Source organism: Thamnophis sirtalis, unplaced genomic scaffold, assembly GCF_051295495.1.
Source record: "Thamnophis sirtalis isolate CommonGarterSnake01/CBP01778 unplaced genomic scaffold, rThaSir2_p1.2 scaffold_5, whole genome shotgun sequence".
Lineage (NCBI taxonomy): Eukaryota > Metazoa > Chordata > Lepidosauria > Squamata > Natricidae > Thamnophis > Thamnophis sirtalis.
The window spans coordinates 123,091,505-123,113,637 of record NW_028261385.1 but is presented as its reverse complement, the minus strand read 5'-3'; the positions used below and the strand labels follow the sequence as shown (position 1 = coordinate 123,113,637).

Here is a 22,133-nt window from a genome sequence, read left to right as displayed (position 1 = left end):
TAAAAAATCCCCCACATGAAATTAATTCTTTGCTGCAGCCAGATTATGAGCCAAGCATTCCGTATCTACACCTGTCTGCCCAGACACCATCTATGAATTTTATCATGGATAGTTTTAAATATTCACAGATAACTCACATTTTGGCTTTGGCTTAGTGTGATGCATGAATCCATCCCAAAGAAAATACAAGCCGTAGTTTACATACCACTTTGATACATTTGTACATCAGGCTAAGCCAAACATGCAAACACCCTATATTATGACTATATTTTCTGAAACAGGTCTTACAAAGCTGGATCAGTGGTCTTCCAAATTAATTTTCTATGCATGTACAATAATAATGCAACTGCAAACTAGTGTTCTTTTACAACTTTTCTCAATCTGAATCTATCCAGGTATTTTGATCTGTAATTCTTGTCAGTCCTAATAATAATGGCTTGTACTTAGAAAAGTGGAATTTGCAAGTTTTAAAAAAAAACACCTATAAAGCCCTGTTGGAAATAATGAATAAATGTTTATGAGAGTCTAGTAAAGGTTTTCTATTATCCCTAAACCTGCTTTGTGTAGCAGTTAGTCCTGTGTGGAAACACATTTCTCATTAAATGTGTTCTTTTTTTATAGACAACAGAATTTGCATTCTTTCAGATGTGCATAAGAATGCATGGGCATAGAAGACCCATGTCTGCTCAAATACATCTATACAAATCTCAATGAAAAAAATATTGGTAATACTTGGCTGGGTCAAAAACTATTCCTTCCCCCATTTCAATGAAGACATTTATTGCTTGGGACCATCTCTCTGCCATAAATGGAGATGGCTGGGGAAAGCGGCTCACATTTTGGAAGAATATTAGTTAATAAATAAAAATTCCAGAGCTGCTGTTGGGGGAGTGGGCGGTGGGGAGGAGGGCTAGCAGTTAAAAAACAACCCTATCACTGCTTTAAGCAGAAGCAGAGTTGCAATAAGTAACCTGCGGTTTTTCTTATTGAGAATGGCAATGGCTTTCTCTATGGACCATTCTCTCAACAAGAAATACCATGTGTTGCTGAAGAAGCAGCAATTCCTTTTTCATTTCCTTCACATATCTATTAGGCTAGGCTCCTTGCAAAATAGAACAAGAAATTTATCCCAATGCCATAGTGCATGAAAAGATTTTAGGAATGTTTTCATCAAGTCGACAAATGCTGAAGAATTCTGGGGTGAATAATATGACCTCAGTCTACGTAGATGTTTATAGTTTAAATCATCAGACTTTGAAATGCATGCAGAGACCATGGCATGGCACCACTAGCTCCATTGCTCCTCTTAAGGTTTTGCTTCAGTCACTGCAGGGCATTTTATGAGTCTTGTAGATTGATCAGGAAGATGTACAGATACTTAACCAATGTTTAAATAATCTTTAAGAGTAGATAACCTTGGCTAGTCTTGCTATTATTTCTTCCCTGAAAATAATCACACTGCAAATAATGCCTGAAAGATACATTCTTGTGTTTGGCAATAACATGGAAAAATAAACATGTAGAATTTCCAGAACGAATTAAAGCCTTGCTATTTTTAAGCTTGACATAAGTCAGTGTGATGATTAGAAGGTTCATACGTATCAAAATATAGATACCCCAAAGTGAAGGATAAGTGGAAGATACAGTTGCAAAAACCTTTGTCACTTAAAAAAATCAGCACAAGGTGAATTCTAAGATTCTAACAGAACATTAAAAGCTAGATAAGCTGCCTTTCTTTATTAAAGCACATGTAGTTCTACCTTAACTGAATGTCTTTGAACTTTACTGAATTCCACAAGCACCGTGACCCTTTTGCCCTTTGGACAGGTAATAAAGTTTACAGCAATTCCACATCTAGCCATGCACCAGGGAGTGTCATAATAGCAGAAATAGCTGGGAAGAAATATTTTTTTAAAAAAAAACAATAATGTATGTGCGGTATTAAAATTCAGTAAGCAACCATGTAGTTTATGGCTGACAGAATATATTTACCTCCAAAATATGCTCAATTGTACTAAATCCACTAACTTTGAAATAAACCACGGTAGGCTTTGTTTTAATTGTCAAGCCATTCTCTGCATTATTTCCCAATTATTTAACCAAGAAGAGATCTCCTGGTGAATGGCTTGTGAAATTTTCTGTCAGCAAGACAGGGCTACAGTTAATATTGAAAACTTGCCTGCTCGGTTGGACTGGTCTATCATGGGCTGAACTATCCTTCTTCTAGCATTAATAAACCTGGAACAAGAAAAGAGAGTGAACTGTTATTTTTTTTAAAAAAGCCCCCTATGCTTGTATTCAGCACTTGGAAGATGGTTGGTATATGTTCCCTGGGAGTTAATTTTAGTGTACATTCAAATGCTGCAAAACTCGTAACCTCTCTGATGACCTCTGAAAACGCAAGTTTGGATTGTGAGTTGATTTATGCTGGCCTCCCTTTGCCACAGTTGGACACTTTTATTTCATCTTTTCATGGAGGAGTTAGCAGAATTTTCAGGAAACAAGATCAGTTTAATTCTTTTCAATTCATATTATGCTGGGAGAGGGGGAACTGGGTGAGAAAAAGATGCCAATCCATAAAAGCATTCATTCCCTTTCCCACTCACACGTAATGTAATTAGCAATATTTTCCTAGCAAATTTTCTTTTCTTCCCTTCATTATCAAAACCTTCCTTGCCTCTCCCAATCATAATTTTGTTGTAATGGTTTTATTAAGATAATGAACTGTAATGGTAGTTCACCATCAAATAAGAACATGCCTGGCATCTTATCTCCAGCAGGTCACACTGCTTTGGACAACCTAATAATCCATTTCTTCTATACAGTATTTATTTATTTTTTCTTTTCTTTCTGCTTCTTACGCAAATAGAGTGTATCATAGCTATACAATGATGGAACTTTTTTTCCTCCTGCCAAGTCTGAACATTTAAAACAATCAATTTATTAAACTTTAATTAGTGTATCACAGAACTAGACTGGATTGAGGCAACAAGTGACCCGGTTCAGATAAAGCATAGTTAAAATTTGTCATTTGAATTTATATTCTAATGAACCCTAATTCCTTCAGTCATTCTGGAACTATTATGAAAAAAAGAGATTATTACAGTACAAAGTAAAAGTAGTTAATTAGAGCTAACTGAACTTAATCGTATATTATACATATCTATTCAGAAGTGATTTCTTCTACATTTAATGATTTTATTTATAGAAATTCAAATAACGATTGCAGTTATTAATAACATAAATGTAAAGTCCAAATTAAATGCGTATCCATGATAATAGTATCTCATACTTATTTTCTTCATTTTCATACAAATATTACTGAATATTAACACAGCAGAAAGGATTTCTAGGGAGTCTCTTATCTTAAATCTTATCTTAGATCATCCTTTGTTGCCTGGTTGAAATTTGACACACTCTTCAAGAATGAAAAATAAAATGTTAGAATGGAAATAAAAAAATCACAAAGTTTCAGCTTTTGTTGCTGGCTATTTCATGTCTATTTAAAACCACTGAACTTTGTTTAGGCCTTTTATCCCTGCTACTGTGACCTGATTTTAAATAACATTTCTGCTTGATATTCCCAATCCACAAACCAGCCATTGCCATCTAGCTTTAAACAGAGGGGGAGGAAAACAACAACAATGAGGCTTGAATTTTAAGTTTCCGCTTCCTTCCACACAATACTGAACAGGCTAGAATCTTGAACACCAATCCCATCCACAACACTTTTGAAGAATGTTATTTTTATGGTACCAAACTGTCCTATCTTCACTGATTCACTGAAATTAAGAATGAATTTTTAATTAGGCTTTATTTATTTATTGTTAATTATTTATCTCGGTAATATTTCTGTATGCCATTTGTTTAATTTGTTCCCGCTATGTTTGCAAATATGATAGCTCATGCTGCTACCCCAGTCATAAAGGTTACACCTATAAAACTCTGCTGTGAACTTCCATTCCTTTTTAGATAAAAGCAAAAATGCAAACTCTTAGGTCAAATCATTGGATAACTGTTTGAAGCACAAATATTAAATTGGTCAGCAAAATATTTCCATATTTCTTCTCTCATTGGGAAAAACCACAGAACAAACAATTAAAACTATTTTTCTCTTTAATGAGTTATCATATACTACCCCTAATTTGAAAACTGTCAGAAAATGATTTCCATGCAAATTTTCAAAGGAAGATTACAAAGCAGCGGTTTCCCCCCCACCATTTATCATGAAGTACTAACAATTGATTTTTCCACCATAGATACCCTTACCTATAGAAGGCAATTTTAATTTCCAGGCATAGAAAGCATCAGGTGTGCTATTAAGAGTAATGTATGTTTATGCTTCCCAGTTTCCTGAGGACCTCACTGTGTCAAGTAGCTTAGTTGATACACTTAGTTGATGCCCTCAGACAGAAATCTGTAAAACAGCATTCTCCAAACTGGTGCTCTTTAAACATGTAAGATACTGACTCATAATGTTTAGACTTTTAGATTTTTTAAAATAGATAACTCAATGCTGTGAACCAGTGGTGGATTTCAAATTCTGTTCCAACCGGTACGGTTGGAATGGGGCCGGCGATGTCGTCATGGACGTGAGCAGTCCGCGCATGTGTCTTAGTGCCTCCTCAACGCTCTGTGATGCTCCAGCTTCTCTGCGGAGCATCGTGCAGGTGCTATATATGCCATGCGCGTGCGCGACAGTGCAGAAGCTTTAAAACACAGATAAGAAGCTCGGGCGGGCTCTCCGGAGTCCTGTAGCAGAACGGTATCCAGTGCTCCCATACCGGGACGTACCGCCTCCAACCTACAACTGCTGTGAACATACTTAATTCTCTTCCTCCAATTTGCTGCAGCATCAACCCACTAAGTAAGATGAGTTGGGCTGAGAGAGTGACTGACCCAAGGTCACCCAGCCAACTTTCATAGTTAAGGCAAGACTAAAACTCACAATCTCCCGGTTTCTAGCCTGGTATTTAACTACTGGATCTAAATGAACCTCTTCTATTTCACCAGTTTCAATAAGTTTGTATCCCCCCCCCCAAATAGTCTTATGCAAAGATCTTTTAACTGTGCCTCAGGGACAGGGATACAGTAAAGAACTTGCTTTACCTCTTGAAAGGCAGCATTTACCTATATCTGTTCAGCAGCCAGGGTGTGTGCGGGTGTGTGTGTGTGCGGGTGCACATGCACATACACACTGCAAAAGCAAACAGTGTCACAATTGTGGCTGCAAAGCTGGAAATTATATAAACTCCCACATTTATGTTAAAGATGGGTATAGTATGTTAAAGATGGGTATAGAGCCGAGGTGGTGCAGTGGTTAGAGTGCAGTACTGCAGGCCATTTCAGCTGACTGCTATCTGCAGTTCAGCGATTCAAATCTCACCGGCTCAAAGTTGACTCAGCCTTCCATCCTTCCGAGGTGGGTGAAATGAGGACCCAGACTGTGGGGGCAATATGCTGACTCTGTAAACCGCTTAGAGAGGGCTGAAAGCCCTATGAAGCGGTATATAAATCTAACTGCCATTGCTATTGCGGTATGCCTATTTGCTTTAACAGTCCAATTTCCCATCAGAACAGGGACTGATTTTTATGTACCTTGCTAGCCTGGGTCTTCTCTGCTGGGAAAGGCTTCCCATTTGTGGCAATAGGGACTCTGATTTTAAACAATCCTAGATCATTAAGGTCTCCTGCTAGAGAGATGGGGTACTTATGTACTTATGTATTATTAAGTACTTATGGGGTATGGTTTATCAGTTTACCTGAAAGTATTTTGCCTCCAGACCAACAATATCTACAAGCTAATATTGCTTAGAATCCATTTGGAATACAGTAATTCTCCTAAAAATATAAAGTAAGAAACATTGTATGATCAATAGAATCAAGTCTATTATGAAATCTTCTATTGGAAGCAATCTGCAAAACCCTTTTTTCAAGAAGAAAAGATCCTATCATCTGTGTTCTGTGACAATATTGAAGCAGAAGTGAGTTGCTGCCAGATTGGCCGAACCAGTAGTAGTGGTGGTGAGCGCCTCCGCCCGGCCACCCGGACGCTTTTGCGCATGCACAGAACATTGCACGCTAGCATGATCATACACGAACTGGTAGTAAAAAAAACAGCAACCCATCTCTGTAGTGAAGCAATATACAGAGGGAATTATAAGCTTATACAACATTACAACACTGATTTCATTAAATAATAGAATAATGGTAACAGTAAAACTAATGATAGTACAATTAGATAAACAGTTTTGGAGACTCATCCAAAACTAGGAATATTTATCTATTCTTAATGAGAAGCCTTTATGGAGCCAGCACAGAATAAAATGCTTGCTTAAGAAAATTTAGAAGACTTAAAATAAATGCTTCTCAACTCTTTTTAATGGAGATCTACTTTATTGTATTATATGTTAAAGCTATCAGCAACAAGGTTGTCCCCTGGGGGGGAGGGAGAAATTTCAGGTTGAAGCCTTCAAGTGACAAAATTTCATGTTAATACCTTTTTTAAATGTAACATTTCCTCTCTGTGATCCTGGACAAGATACAAGTTGAAACACACACGCTATGGCCCTTGGTCTTTTAAATAACATTTCCCACAAAGGCTTAACAGTTGACTTTCTCCTATGTATTTTGTGTTTAATAACTACTCTGAAAAACAGCCCAAATGTTAGGGTGCCTTCAGGGTGCTTTCAGAATAAAGAACATCTTCCTTCTAGCCAAAGTAATAAAATGACATTCTTGCTCCTCCCTCTAGAAGTCAAATGGAGGTCAGCTCCCAATCCTTGATTCTGTTTAAATAAGCTGGTCCAGCTGTTTGTTTCCAAAATACCCTTTAACCTTCTGTTCCATCCTCTCTGCTTTTCTAACAGAACCCTTTATTCTGCATCATAGCAAATTCCAAACACATATACATTTAAAAAGTATATTCATGAAAGCCTTCCACAATGTCTTAAGTGTGTATCTTAGAAAGCCTATATTTCTAGCTACCCACAGCTTTAATTAAGCAAAACTTCCTTGATAAAGGGAAAGACCCATATATACCATTCTCCCCTCTACATGCAAATGGTTGAAGTCTCTAGAAATCTGTCTCAGGGAGCTCAACAACTATTTGAATTTCAGTATCTTCAGATCTCACTACATCTTCAAACCTGTCAATAATCTGTTATCTACAAGTTCACATTTTAACTTAAGGGTCCCAAGTCTTAGCAAATGCTATGTAATACCATCTTCTTTCCAAGTAATAGCTTCTGTACCCTTCAACTGGTTTAGAATTTAAACTCTCAATTTTTAAAAAAATATAAAAGATTTGTCTTGGAAATAGTGTAAAAGCTGTATGTATTCACAATATGGAAATGTACATCCATGTTTATTTGTAACACAGAGACTTTGGTTAACAATATTGTATCCAGGTAAGAATTTTTCCTCAAGCCAAAAGGTCTCAAACACTAGAACTGTTAAGCAGAGTTAAAAGTATAATGATTTTAGAAAAGATTATATTTTACATCAGTCTGCCCAAAATGACATTTTTGCATCTAAAGTCCTCCATTATACAATAGCAGGGAAGCAAAAATGAATTAGGAGGAATGAAATATTTAACAATTTTTCCTACCTGCAGATAATAGCTGGTATTCTTGCTTTTCCGAACAAGAAATATTAAACTGAATTATGCTGGTCTATGGCTGTAATAAAGATTTCATTTGAATATTAAACTGACCCATCTTCCCCTTACAGAATATCATGATGTGATGTGCTCTTATAATGTTCGCTCAGTCCTCCTCTCTCCATTATTATTAAGTCAAACTTGCTCATTCTAATTTAGGTATCTCTGTAGTAAAAAAAAAAAATCCGTCTCTGGGTCACGTGACACCTTTCAGATTGGGACCCAGTGATGCAGCAACCTAATTTTGAACTTTGATCTTCTGCTTCATTATCATGTACAAGTTTTGTTTCTTCTAAATTAGAGGCTGCACATCTAGCAATAACAAAGAAGTTGGCCGTTCTCTTTGTGGCCTGAATCTGACTGCAGAATTACCGCCAGTGTATTAATATTTTCATAGGGTCAAAAAACACTACTTCAGTTTAGCTAGGATGCCGTCTTAATACACATCTGCTCTTTTCCTATATTAATGCAGTCTTTACTTTTCCTTTACTTTATTATTCCAGATCTATCTGCATTGCTGGTTGAAAAGAAAAAAAAATCATAGTCATTCATACTTCTGCTGACTGATTAAAACAAGTACTTCCCTTGCAATCAGTGTCTGTGAAAAGTCACCTTTGCTTAATAATCTTTAAAAGGTTTGAGTTATAATCTCTCTCTCTCCCTCACCCCTGCCCCCTCAACCTTGGTTTTTAAGAAGCATATCACCCATGCTTTTGAACTAAGTTTTCACAACATATGGTACTTTCTGGAACTTAAGTCACTAACAGTTTTGTTAGAAATTCCACATTGAAAGCAGAAAAAGGGCTGAATTTAAGCTTTGCACATTTACTTCCCAAGCTTTGTAAAGCAACATAAGCATTCATATGGTAGGAAAGTATCAACTAATCAAATACATGCTATCATACAGCATCCTTATAATTAGGTACTTTTAGTATAATTATTTTTGTATTTACAACTTCAAAAAATTCCACCTTTATTCTTGCACTTCTAATTGCTTCAAACTTGAAATTCAGCAATTTTTAAAAAGTGTATTACTTTTGGTGTACTAATTTACTTATGTCTAGCAAAATAGTTGTAATAAAAATAATAACATTAAAATCATATTTACATTTAAAATGTAAAAATAGTCTTCTTTGTAAAGTATTACTTATTTTGCAGAAGCAATGAACAGATGTTTACTTTTCAATTCTACATACTATCCTGTAAGAAAAACTAGATCACTATAGTTATCTTTATTCAATATGGTTAGTATCTTGCTAGATATAATCACATACTAAAATGAAAACCTAATGTTAAAAGAATTCTAAAAACAACCATTAAAAGTTTTGTTTTAATCTTCAGTTCCACTACTGAGCTGATTGTAATCTGCAACTTCCATTCATTAGCCATCTATGCTTTCAATTCATCTCTTATTTGTAAAATTATGTTCTTAATCTATTCCAAAGAAAGTTGACTCAATGTAAAGTTAAACCTTATGAAGTCATGGTTGGCAATTTTTCTTGGTTTCAATTCCTTGGAAGTAAATGAAATTCAGGACTTGAAATGCAAGTACATAATTTAAAAACAATAGAAGGCAAAGGAAGAAAAAAAATCTATTCTTTTCTTAGGATCCATTCAAGAAATGTAATAGAAGCATTTATTTAAATCACAGCAAGTTTATCATTCAGGTTTATCAGTGATCCCATCCCATCTTTTCTAGCAATATTGGAATAATTGACAAATTAGTACATTCAACTGGTAGGCAAAGATTGTGTTAAAATTTAAGTATAAACTACAAATAGTGCAAAATACAAAGCTTGTGATTAAAAACTAATTGAATCATTTGTTGCAAGGCCCTAATTAAAGTAGAGTAGTGTTTTACTGTTGAGTTTTTAAAAATAGTTTTTGACATTTCAGCAAGGTTCTCCAACCCCCAGGCTGTAGCCTGTTCTGAACCAGGCTGTGAATAAGTGCATGCATAGCCCCACTTGCACACACAGAGGGCAGCTTGCACACACAGCTTCATTTGTGAAAGTTTTGTCAATATGTGCCTTTAGAACACTTCAGAAAACTTTCCTATCATGTAGTTTCCCCAAATGCACAGCTCACACTCTGGAGAACTAGGCAGAAGAGTGGAGGGCATCATTATTTGTATCAGACCAAGGGGAAAATAGAGACATGTTTGTCAATAGTAATTATTGTTAGCTGACACTCCTACTACATAGATGAGCACAAGCTTATCCCTCACACAGAATTATAATAACATCAGCATTACACAGTCTTCTTAGAATTATTTTCTCTGTGGAGCTGAACATATATTGGGTCAGCTGGAGGGGTGGGTTTCAATTTTTTTTACTACCTATTATGTGGGTGTGGCCTATTTTGTAGGTGTGACTTAGCAGTCATGTGACTGGGTGGGCATGGCCAACTTGATGTCACACATCAGGAGATATCATGGATTGGGTAAAATATGTTGAAGCTCACTTAACAACGCTCTTGCTGAGCAACCAAAATTTTGGGCTCAATTGTACTCATAACTCAAGGACTATCTCTGCCTGCATGGCAGCCTTGTCCTAGTAAACTCCTCCTCCTTTCTGGCAATCTTCCTCTCTGTTAGAGGCACCAAAATAATCCAGACAATGTAAGGTTTCCTGTTGCAGCAAAGGATTGGACTAGATGATCTCTGAGTAGCCTTCTAGCCTTAAATTGCTGTGCTGTTTTTCTTTCTTTCATTCTTCCTTCCTTCCTTCCTTCCTTCCTTCCTTTCTTTCTTTCTTTCTTCTTTCTCTCTCTTTCTTTCTCCCTTCCATCTGTGGGAAGCAACCAATCCCCACCCCCAATAAAATATTACTCCCAGAACGGCTCATTCCACCTGCCTGTCAGATAGATAATGAGATAATGAGCCTATAGAAAGTGTGGCTCCATTCACAAGCAGGGAATGAACCAAACCCTTTTAGAAACACAAAGGCCATATTGCACAAAACCCAAAATTTCAAAAACATAGAACCGTATAAGAATCCTACCTTTTATCTAGTTTGTTGTTCAGTTGACCGAGAAAAAACTGCTGAATGTCACTTTGCAAACTTCCTTTCAATTTAAAGCAGGTTTCAATTTAAAGTGTGCAGCATTAAGACTTGTGGACTTCAACTCCCAGAATTCCACAGCCAGCAAAACAATATTGGCAACTTTAAGACTTGTGGACTTCAACTCCCAGAATTCCACAGCCAGGCATGCTCAATTCTGATTTAAAGCAACAGCATTTTTTTCTACTTTGCTGAATCACGGTTAAAAGTGAGATTCCTTCTTTCTTTTTATTTCTTTTTATTTCTCCCTTCCCTTCCTTCCTCCCTCTCCCAACCTCCTCTCTCTTAGTTTTTAAAACCTCTTTTCCCTTGCCTGAACTAGCAGGAAAAAAGGGCTTAAAAAAAAGCTTCTGACAGAGGTTCGGGGGCATGGCCAAGCCACCATTACTGCTGGTCCGGTACGCCAGATTTTCACTACCTCTTCTGGCGTACCAGACAGGACCGAGAGGAACCCACCTCTTGTCAGCTGCCTCCAAAATCTGTATCAGTGAAACAAGTATAACATTTTTAAGAGATCATTAGTCAACAGAAAACAGAAATAAAACAATCCTATGTGGGTAAGTAGGACATGGGGTCATCCCTGAAAGAAAATGTTCCAATAAATGATGTTCCACATTCTTCAGACAAAAATAAATCAGGATAATGTCTTAGGCTTTATTTCAAATGCTGCTCTAACTAAAAGAAAGGAAACACTTTCAACAATATATTAAAAATGACAGAGGCTAAAAAAGTGGAACACAACAATAATGTACATGTATTAGCCCTGGGTATAATGTTAACCCTGGGAATGTTTTCTCTGGTATCATTTTAGTGACTTTCATTGTCCTGTCCAAGTAATCAACTAAACACAAATAAACTAAAATGCTGTGGTGGGTTGCTAATTGGTTTACTACTGGTTTGCTCGTGCTTGCACACACATACACAGAAGCGGGTGGGTGGAGCCTACTGCCGCTGCCACTATCGGTTCCACCAAACAGGGCTGAACCGGGAGCAACTCACCTCTGCTAAAATGTATAGAGCATAGTGTGGAACCATAGTGTGGAATTCTGGGAGTTGAAGTCCACACATTTTAAAGTCAAGTGTTGAGAAACACTGTGTAGAGATGCACAAATAAACCCTGTTCCCAACATCCTAGTATAAGGGTTTTTCTATACGTTGCTCTGCTAAATGTATAAAAAGCTAGAAAGCAAGCCTGTATGTAAGTTTATTACGGGAACCTTGAATGTACATTCTTGACCCCTACAACACTTTTATCCTATAAGAATTCAAGCAACTTTATGAATGTAATTGGACACAACATCTAGTAAAAGGTAAAGTTTCCCCTGTCCAGTCATGTCCAAATTTAGGGGGCATTGCTCATCTCATTTCTTAGCCAAGGGAGCCAGCGTTGTCTGAAGATGCTTCCGTGGTCATGTGGCCAGCATGACTATATGCCAAGATGCATGGAATGCTGCTACTCTCCCACCTAAGTAGTACCTATTAATCTACTTGCATTTGCATGCTTTCAAACTTCTAGGTGGGTAGGAAATATCTAGTATGGTAGGTTTTCAAAGTAGAAACTACATATATTGTGGAAGCAGATGAGGTTATAGGAACACTTGTCTGCTTATTAATTAATTATATCTGGTTCTGTGTTGTTTGTGTCTGTGTATATAAGTATATATTTTGAAAGCAGGCATCCGGATTTCATTTTTTAAAATATGTGCCAGTGTGTTCACAGAAAAAATGACAATAAAAGTTATCTTATCTTTATTGGCATCTATTTCAATTTTAGTGGCTTGTGAAAGTGCACAAGATGTTTCTGGAGGTCAGGCCAAATACCTGTTCTTCAAATCTTCCAACCAAGTGAGTCTATGTCAGTGATGCCTAAGCTTTTTTGGCTCCCATGCCAAAAGCAGGGGGAGCACAGGGGGGTCGTGCGTGGGCATGCCACACCCACAATGCTATGCATGTGAGGTAGCATGCATGTGCATGACTCCCCCATGTACATACATGTGCAACCAGCGCTCCCACTTTTGGTGCACTTTTTTCGCTCTCCCCAGGCTCCAGAGGCTTTCTAGGAGCCTGGGGAGGGTGAAAACAGCCTCCCCACCACCACAGAGGCCCTCTGTAGGCTTCAGGAGCTTCCCTGAAGCCTCCGGAGGGTGAAAACAGCTCTACAAGGAATCTGGAAATTCAGGAGTTGTGACTTCCAGTTTGTCCATAGGGCCATTTTTCGAACACTGGAGGCTTCAAGGAAGCCTCCAGAGGGCGAAAAACGGCCTCAAAAAAAAGGTGAAAGTCAGCTGGCCAGTGTGCGCATATGCACTGGAGCTGACATGGCAACACTTCACATGCCCTAACAAATGGCTCTGTGTGCCACCTGTGGCACACATGCCATAGGTTCACCATCATGGGTCTGTGTAATGATTAGTGCTTCTTTAAATAAGGTAACTGTATAATAAGGTATAATCTAGATAGTGGTATATAATGAGGTATGACTACTTCTGGCGGAAATGTGCCAAAAGTATGATGATAATGAAACAAGTGAACCTGGAAGAAGACTGGCAATTAAGGCAACCAGTTCTGTATTCGAGTCTGAAGCTAGATTGAAATTAATTCATTTAGTCAAATATAGAACTAGTTGCCTTAATTGCCAAGTTTGGTGACATATAGACTTTCATACTGCTTCATAGTGCTCTACAGTCCTTTCTAACCAGTTTACAGAGTCAGCATATTGCCCCCAACAATCTGGGTACTCATTTTACCCACTTTGGAAGGATGGAAGGCTGAGTCAACCTTGAGCCTGGTGATATTCGAACTCCCAAATGGGAGTCTGCCAGCAGTCAGCAGAAGTAGCCTGCAGTACTGCATTTTAACTACTGCACCACCACAGCTCAGTATTATGGTACCAACACTATGCTGTTAATATTTAATTCTATGTCTCATTTCCAACTGAATTATATGTGCAGGCAGGTTAAGAATTGCCCAGGGACCAGAGGTGGGTTGCTCCTGGTTCAGACTGGTTCAGGCGAACTGGTAGTGGTAATTGGGCATGGGTTGCTGAACCAGTAATGATAGCTGGCTGGCCACACCCCTAAACCGGCCTGCTCAGACGCTCACCCTGCCTCGCCACATGGATCCAGAGAACTGCCTCCTTCTGTCTGTTGCGAATAAGTGGTGGCTCTGGGTGTGCCACACCCTCTTCGTTCTTTTTGAGAGCCGCTTTGCAAACAAGGTGCAATAGATGAGGACATAAGAGTTTGCTCAGGAACAACGCCAGCAAGGAAGGTGGTCGAGGCGGAGGGAGGCATAATGGGAGGAAAAGCAGGAGGCGGCTTGGCAGGGAGAGAGAAGGGGAAGAAAAACTTACCCCGCCCCGCATGCTGTCTTTACCCAGGCAGGCGGCATGGGTGCTGCTTCAACATGCGTCTTGCTGCCCCCACCCCAATGAGCGAAGGAAGCACCGGCCACAAACCACCCACCTGCATTCAAACCAGCCCACCTCCTTCTCGCCGCATGGGCTCTCTGGAGGGGGAGGGAAGATCTCTCCCAAAACTAGCTTCTTTCCTGCCCTCCTATGGCGTCAGTCTGTAGGGGGAGGGCACAGACTGTTTTGCGCTGAGGTAGAAGCAGCAACGGTGACAGGGAAAGTGAGGCTTCTTTGCCAGCCTCCCAGATGGCAAAACAGAAATTTTCGCCGGTTCAATGGGCGTGGTTAGGTGGGGGGGGCATGTGACTGAGTGGGCATATGAGTAATGTCAAGTTGGCCATGCCCACTCAGTCATATGCTCCCCCACCTAGCCACACCTACCAAACCGGTAGTAACAAATTTTGAAACCACCCCTGCCAGAGACAGTTATGGACTGAAAAAGAGGCAACAGGTTGAAACTGAATTCAGATAAATTAGGATTATTATGGATGAGCAATTATAAATTAAGATTCAATATGAAAAAGTGTTAATATTAAGACATGTTTTTCCTATATTTAATATTGCATTCTGCACACTGAAGAAACTTCTTGGATGAGAAGCTAAATGTCTTTAAGGTAAAAACAAGGTCCACCTGCCTTTTGAAAAAGTATCTTTGAGACAACCGTGACCTGGATGACTGAGAATCTTCATAGACATTACATTCTATCAATGTTGTATACTGTTCAACCAATTACACTGCATAGTAAGGAAGCTCCCTTTGCAGATAAGAAACTAAGTCCAATTGTAAATGGCATGCCTAAGGCTAACATTTTAGGCTTGAGCTACAATCTATCTTGATCCATGCTTAAGCCTCTTAGTTACATTAATAAACACTCTGGTTATTACTGTACTTGCAGATGTAGTCCAAGCCTGTTCTAAGCAACCATACAATATAATTTACTACAACACCTTGTAAACTCAAGTTACCTTTATTATGCCGATGCATAAGCCCTCTTGTTTATGAAATATGAACACCTTAAATCTCAGAGATACTTTATAAATAACTGTGAAAACAAAGGATGGCTTTTCACCATCAGCTTTTTCCTCACATGTTGCTTTGATAAAAGGAAAACCCACATTCTGGGGAGTTCTTTCTCCTAAGGAAGGAGGGTATGGGAAACTAATTAGAAAGGCTACTTGCTTTTACTAATCAGAATCCACAAACAGCACAAAAGAGTGCCAATGTGACTACAAAAAAATAAATCCCTCCATTACTTGCTGCAAGTATATTTTAATCTATTTGCAAACAACTTGATCAATCCTGTTTCTTCCTGAACCATATCAATCTGTCCCAAATCTTCAATCTAGTTTGAGTTAATATACAGAATCACTATCTGAAAATATTAACCTTTTTACTTATCCAATTGTTTGAATCATTACTTGCAGGGATTTAAATGATTTTATTTATTTTTATTGCTATTTTTAAATAAATAGCATTAATTTATTTAAATAAATTAAACAAAAATAATAATTTTATTTTTTATTTATTTTTCATTCTGCCTTTATTATTTATACGAATAACTCAAGATGGCGAACCTATCCAACACACCTTCCTGCTCCTATTTTCCACACAACAACAACCCCATGAGGTAGGTTGGACTGACAGAGAGTGACTGGCCCAGCTGGTTCATGCAGCTGGTTTTCATGGCTGAGGCAGACTTGAACTCCCACTTTCTAGCTTTGTGCCTTAACCATTTGACCAAACTGGCTGTCGTTCTGATGGTTACAAGTTGTCTCTCATTGTTCATTTAACTAGATTACAAATATGGGGGGCTTTGCTAAGTGGAAGACAAACAACAACAAACCTTTATTGCATGTATACAATACAATGCTTCTTTCTTCATCACATCTCCCCTCACATTTATTTTTTATAAATAACGTATGGCAGCAAACACACACAATATCCCTTCTTCTAATATTCTCATACTTTTCCCACAACAGCAGCTGAGTGAAAGTAATTCCTCTAGGTCTGTGATAGCGTCGCCAGCTACTCTTTTGGTTTCCGGTGTGTGCATGCCAGCTCATCTTCATGCGTTCCAGAGCCCCGGAAACCCATAGATCAGGTGGCTGGTGCGCAATGTGCACCAGCCAGCTGGTCTTCAAGTTTCCGGGGTACCGGCACGGACACACATTCTGGTTTGGGCACTCGGTGCTGAAAAGGTTCGCCATCACTGCTCTAGGTCACCGGGCCAGCTTTCATGTCTAAGGCAGGACTAGAAGTTACAGTCTCCTGGTTTTCAGTCCAGCACGTTAACCATTACACCAAACCCTAACAATGAAATAATAACAATAATACAAATACCATTGCCAATCATGAAGATTAGGGAAAATTTTCAGTCACAGATGAGATAAGCAGTAAAAATAGACACACAGAATTGGGCAATTTGAAAAGGCATACAGGTTGTCCTTCACTTACAACCACAGTAGAGACCAAAATGTTCATTCCTCAGACAGTGGTTAAGTCAGTTGTGCCCCATTTTAAGACCTTTTTGCTACAATTGTTAAGTGAATCGCTGCAGTTATTAGGTGAATCACGTGGTTGTTAAATGAATCTGGCTTCCTCCCTTGCGTCTGTTTGTCTAATGTTTAAATTTTGATCACATGACAATGGGGATGCTGCAATGGCTGTAAGTGTGAAAACCAACATATGTCACTTTTTCAGTGCCGTTGTAACTTTGAATGGTAACCAAACAAATGGTTGTAAGTTGAGGATGGCCTGTGTCAGAGTCCATCATGCTTTCTACCAGGGGATTTCTTTAAGATAGTAATAGCACTTAGACTTATATACCACTTCACAGTGCTTTACAGCCCTCTCTAAGTGGTTTACAGCATATTGCCTCTAACAATCAGGGTCCTCCTTTTACCGACCTCGGAAGGATGGAAGGCTGAGTCAACCTTGAGCGGGTGAGACTCGAACTGCCGAACTGCTGGCAGCCGGCAGACTTAGCCTGCAATACTGCATTCTAACCACTGAGCCACCACCAAGATGGAGATAGATGACAGTTTCAGAATAGAAGAGAGACAGAATGATGACATATGCTCCTTTAAGAAAAAATCTGTGGGATTGGATACTAAGTTGGATCTTACTGCTGGTTTGAAAGTCAATTTCCCAGATAGACTGTTTAAGAGGACTTCTAGCATTTTCAAATCCTAACGGCCAGAGATTTCCCAAAGAAAAACCTAAAGATTAGAGTTTTCTATTAAAGCTTAATTTTATCTTCGTTTTTACTTGGCTCCCAATTTACGGATGTCATATGTTTTTTTTTAATGCATTTATAGCTGTAAACCTCCAGAGACTTTCCAGAGTGAAAGTGACTTAAGTGATATCTATATTTGATAAACAAGTAAATATTGAGACAGCTGAGGGAACTAGACAATACTGAATAATTCTCAGATATTTTCATAACTGGGATGTAGACCTTCTGCCTAATAAAAAGGCTAATAGTAAACCATACAGCCTATTAATATCTCATCAATAAATTCATTTTGAGGAACATGGTTTGGAATTGACAGATTATTCAAATGAAAAATTGCCAATCTTCCTGTTTTCTGCTTTTGATTTGGGTTCAGTACTTATTTAGGAAAACAATCTTAGCATGCTAATAACTGAAAAAGATGAGGGAGGGTCAGTGTTATACATGGTTCTAAATAAAGGTTGTTAAAACTACTCAAGGAATGTAATCAGAATGAACTGGGACAGATTAGAGACAACTTAAGCATTGAAATATTAAATTGGGTTACATCCAACATTATGTTCCGTTTATGATTTTGTAGATGTGACATGTTTTTCCCTTGCTCTCCATTCCCTGGAATTCACTTCAAAAGTTACAGCTACTCAGAACAGGTTTTGATGAAACAAATCCAAATGTTGCTCTATCAGCAGTTGATACAACAATCCACCAAGTCTGCCTACCTTGATACCATATATTACTATGCCATTCATCCATATCATACTTTAACATAAGGGAGTGGAATATGAAAGGTTTCATAATTCCTTCAAAAACCTGTAGGATTATCAATAATGACTAGACAACTCTGACCCATTGGGTCAACTTTTGAGAGAAAGATAGTGGTCTGGTGTGATCAAGAGGCAAAGCAAGATAGAAACTAACCAAGGAGAGAAGCAATCTAGAACTAAGAAGAAAATTCCTCATGGTGAGAACAATCAATCAATGGAATAGTTTGCCTTCAGAAGTTGTGGGCATTCCATTACTGAGGCTTAAAAAAACACTGGGACAACCATTTGTCTGAAATGGCTTAGGGTCTCCTGCTTGAGGGGGAATGGACTAAAAGGCCACCAAGGTCCCTTCCAATATTGTTATTCTGTTAAATGTGAGTAGATAAGAAGATAGCAACTAGCTATGTTTCCTACAAACTCAACTGTTATTGTTTTATTAAGCTGTGTATCTTCTTTTTTTTAAAGCATAGATATATGAAGAGAGTTTATTTTTAATCTTGAAATTGATTTGCCACTGCTGTCTCCTTTGGCTTTTAAGTGCCCTAATTTTGTCCATACTAACTGGTTCAAGCTTAGCAAATCCTTTCATGCTGTCAAAAGATTATGATGTTCAAAATAGCATACAAAAGTCATATGGACAAAATCTGAATGTCACAAATAAGATTAGAGCTAAGTAGAATCAGTTTTGTTTCCCAGCCCAATTCAGATGCCATGTAAAACGCTGAAATGTGAATACATAAAATATAAAACATGGCTTACAATTCTATGTATATAATAATCAGACCTATTCTTTGGAATTATTGGTGTGCTTTCATCCTCAAAACTATTAGCACTAAGCTTGTATATAATAAATGTGAACACAAAGGGTAGTTGTAACCATGGTTTATCATTTAAAATATTTGAAATACTTAAAATTTACTAGTGTTAACATTTCCAGATTATAGTTTGCCTGTCTGTTGCAAACATCCGTTTATGAACCCCTCAACTAGTGGAATTCTGGCTGGTGATTTGTTAATTCAATGAACAAAGAAAACCATAATTAAGTTTCCTGAACCATAAACTTAACCCTAAGCCTGTTAAGTTTCTGAAACTGTGAAAGATTTCATTCAGTAATGAGTAAATATAATCAGGAAAAGTATATTTCATTTAATAGTTAAGTGATATTAGTTTTAATTCAGAAAACTAGTAGTATTTTTGTTTCCTGTTTAAAAAAAATCCATTCCCCTTTCTTTTACAAATGATCCACTGAATAAAGATATAAAACATATTTTTTACAAGAATTTTCTTCCTATTTATCTCTACATGAAAAGAACACTTTTATTCAGCAATATTTGCCTTATGTTTAATTATCATTTTAACAATGCAATGTGGAGTTTCTTTTATGCAGGTTCAGATTCTTCCATGTTATGAGAGAGAAAATGAAGCTCTGATGGAACAGTTCCTAATTTGTTGGCAATTTAGTTCTTTGGGTCTAATCATTAAACATGGAATTAAACTTCTTTAAGGACAAAATATATTCCAACAAAGGTTCCTAAATCTATTCAAAAATAGATCAAGTCCTGGGCCTCCAAACAAATTCCAGGTTCTTAGTCTGTTTTTGATAAACCTTGATATCCTTTTGTAAAGGTTCATTTTGCATTTCCTAAAAACAAAATTTATGAGATAGCTTGTGTATCAGCTGCACAATATAAGTTTATCAGTATTTTACTGTAATTACCACACTTTTATTAATCTTTTATTGTCTGTACACACACATTTTGTATCTTGGATTTCAGCTAAAGCAATTGGAATGAAAAATATATTTTGAAACAAGTACACAACTGTAGAAAATTTTTAAAAAGGTAATATGATAGTTATGTTACTAGAGTTTATAACTTTCTCTAGGTAATAGGAGAGGAAATGAAATAGAAAGCTAAAGGAGACAAAGAGTGAGTTATATTCCATTCTTCTCTGCCATCAGCCCCATTCCCTAAATCTGCTTTCCAGGATCTCAAATACAAGTGGGGGTGGGTGGGACTGGACTTATGAAGATGCTTCAGAAATGCAAGAAGAAAACTGATTGTGCAAGTTGGCAGACAAAATCTTGAATATAGCCCAATGAATCTGGTCCCACATTGAAATCTTTACATTTTTGCTAATCTTACCATTGGCATAAGTATCTATGTATGTGCTGCAGATACACTTATTTAAAATATGGGAGGTTTTTTTATTCAAGGGAGTTGTATTTTGTTTGTAAACTGAAATTAATTCCACTGCAGCTCTAACAAGGTGGTAGAAATATAAGTAGGTAAACACACTGCTCTCCTATTGCCTCTTGCCCAAGCATTGCTAGGATTAGAAGGGGCTAAAGATGTTATTACACAGTGGATTTAGGACACTGAATATCAGAATGTCTGATAAGTCATTAACTCAAAGATTTATTCACCTCTCAAAGACTCCCACAACTGATTGCCAGAAGTTTACTTGTACTCATTTATCCTAAGCACCAATGATCTCCCCATAGCCTTTCCAAAGGACAGTTATCTTCCTGTCTCAGCACCCTTGAAGATTAATTCCATGCAACTCAAAAGAGATTAAGTTAATTGCATGTATTTTTTGATGTTGAGAATTTTATTCCATTCTAGTGCTAAGGTTAATTCAGAATGTACTAAAAAACAAAACAAAAAAAAACAGGCCACCCAGATGAATTTTTAACTCAATATTTATTAGTTGATAGCTACCCTAAAGTTCCTTGTTTTCCTCTTGAGTTTTAGGCACAAGGATTCATTTTATTCATAATCCTTGAGAACAAATTTAAATTAGCTATGTGAATTTTAGAGTTAAGTGTTTAGAAGTCAGCATCTATTGATTGTTTTATATTTAGAAATTATTTTTATTAATTCATGCTTCCTATCGATTTTTATTTTGTGTTCTGAAAGAAGACCATAACTAATATTTCCATCTAATTACCTTGCTCACTACTTATGGTCAGGATCCTCGTGTCCCTACATGATTTCCTCTTTATAACAGAGATTTAACACCATAGGAATTTTGTTCCTGCTATTATCCACCAATCCAAATTAATTATTAAATATGAAAATAGTAATATTACACAACTCAAAAAAGATCAGGCAGGTAAATTCTGAGCTAGATAGAGAATGCCTTATAATCATCTATGATTATAATCATCTTATTGGGGTAAAACATTGAAAATGGCCTTTTCATTTTTTTAAAGTAAAGTTTATCTCAACTCTCAACTAAACACCTTCAGTGTATTTAAAAGCCTTGTTTTGTCTACAGTTTATTTTGTCCTATTCGCACTGCATGTCTCCCGTTCTCTCATTTACTGCTTCCTGTGTGTATATGTGAAAACAGCCATGGATATCTGTCTTAAGTAAATTATTTCTTGATAAACAAGATATCTCACATTTTTTGCCAGCTATTATTAACCAGATTTACAAGTATTATTTCTTTGGACTCATTGTCATGTTTCAAAGAACTCAGCAGTGGTTTTCACACATTATATTTACTTTTCTTAATCTTTCCTTTATTGCATTCATTTTAAAAGGTTTTTAAAAAAATAATATTGGGTATTGGATGTTACCATAAGCATGTCTCTTGTCTAACTCAGCCTTCTCAAATCCATTGGAACTTCTCTGAAAATTACCAGCTAACTGCACTGAATCTTGGGATTTAAAAAAAATCAACAAAAGCTGCATTGTTTCATTGTTAAGAGGTGATACTCAGACAGTTCGGACTGGTGAACTGGTAGTGGAAATCCCTGGCTCTATGTCATCCTATTTGGCATGTTTTCAAGCCAAAGCGCATGCGCAGAAGGCCAATCACCTGCACGGACAGGGCACATGTGCTCACATTTGCAAACAGGTAGGGAAAATAAGTGCTTGTATGAGAGTTGATTGATAGTGAGATGGGGAGCAGATAAGTGTGATACATAAATAACTAACTAATGCCGCCAATGCCTTCCAGAAGCATGGGAATTTCAGCTTTGAGAATTCCAACCAG

At 37.4% G+C, this 22,133-nt stretch overlaps 1 protein-coding gene across 3 annotated transcripts in view; it reads right to left on the bottom strand.

Annotated features, from left to right (window-relative positions):
• The window catches only part of MEIS1 (Meis homeobox 1), a 176,030-nt gene that overhangs the window by 4,930 nt on the left and 148,967 nt on the right, over positions 1 to 22,133 (bottom strand). For 2 of the 3 annotated variants that reach the window (XM_087716824.1, XM_087716825.1), the window contains exon 10: positions 2,180 to 2,238. In XM_087716824.1, coding sequence (XP_087572950.1) covers positions 2,180 to 2,238 — 59 coding nt within the window. Of the gene's footprint in view, positions 1 to 137; positions 145 to 2,159; positions 2,239 to 22,133 lie in introns of all 3 variants that reach the window. The other variant, XM_087716823.1, reaches the window with a different exon arrangement.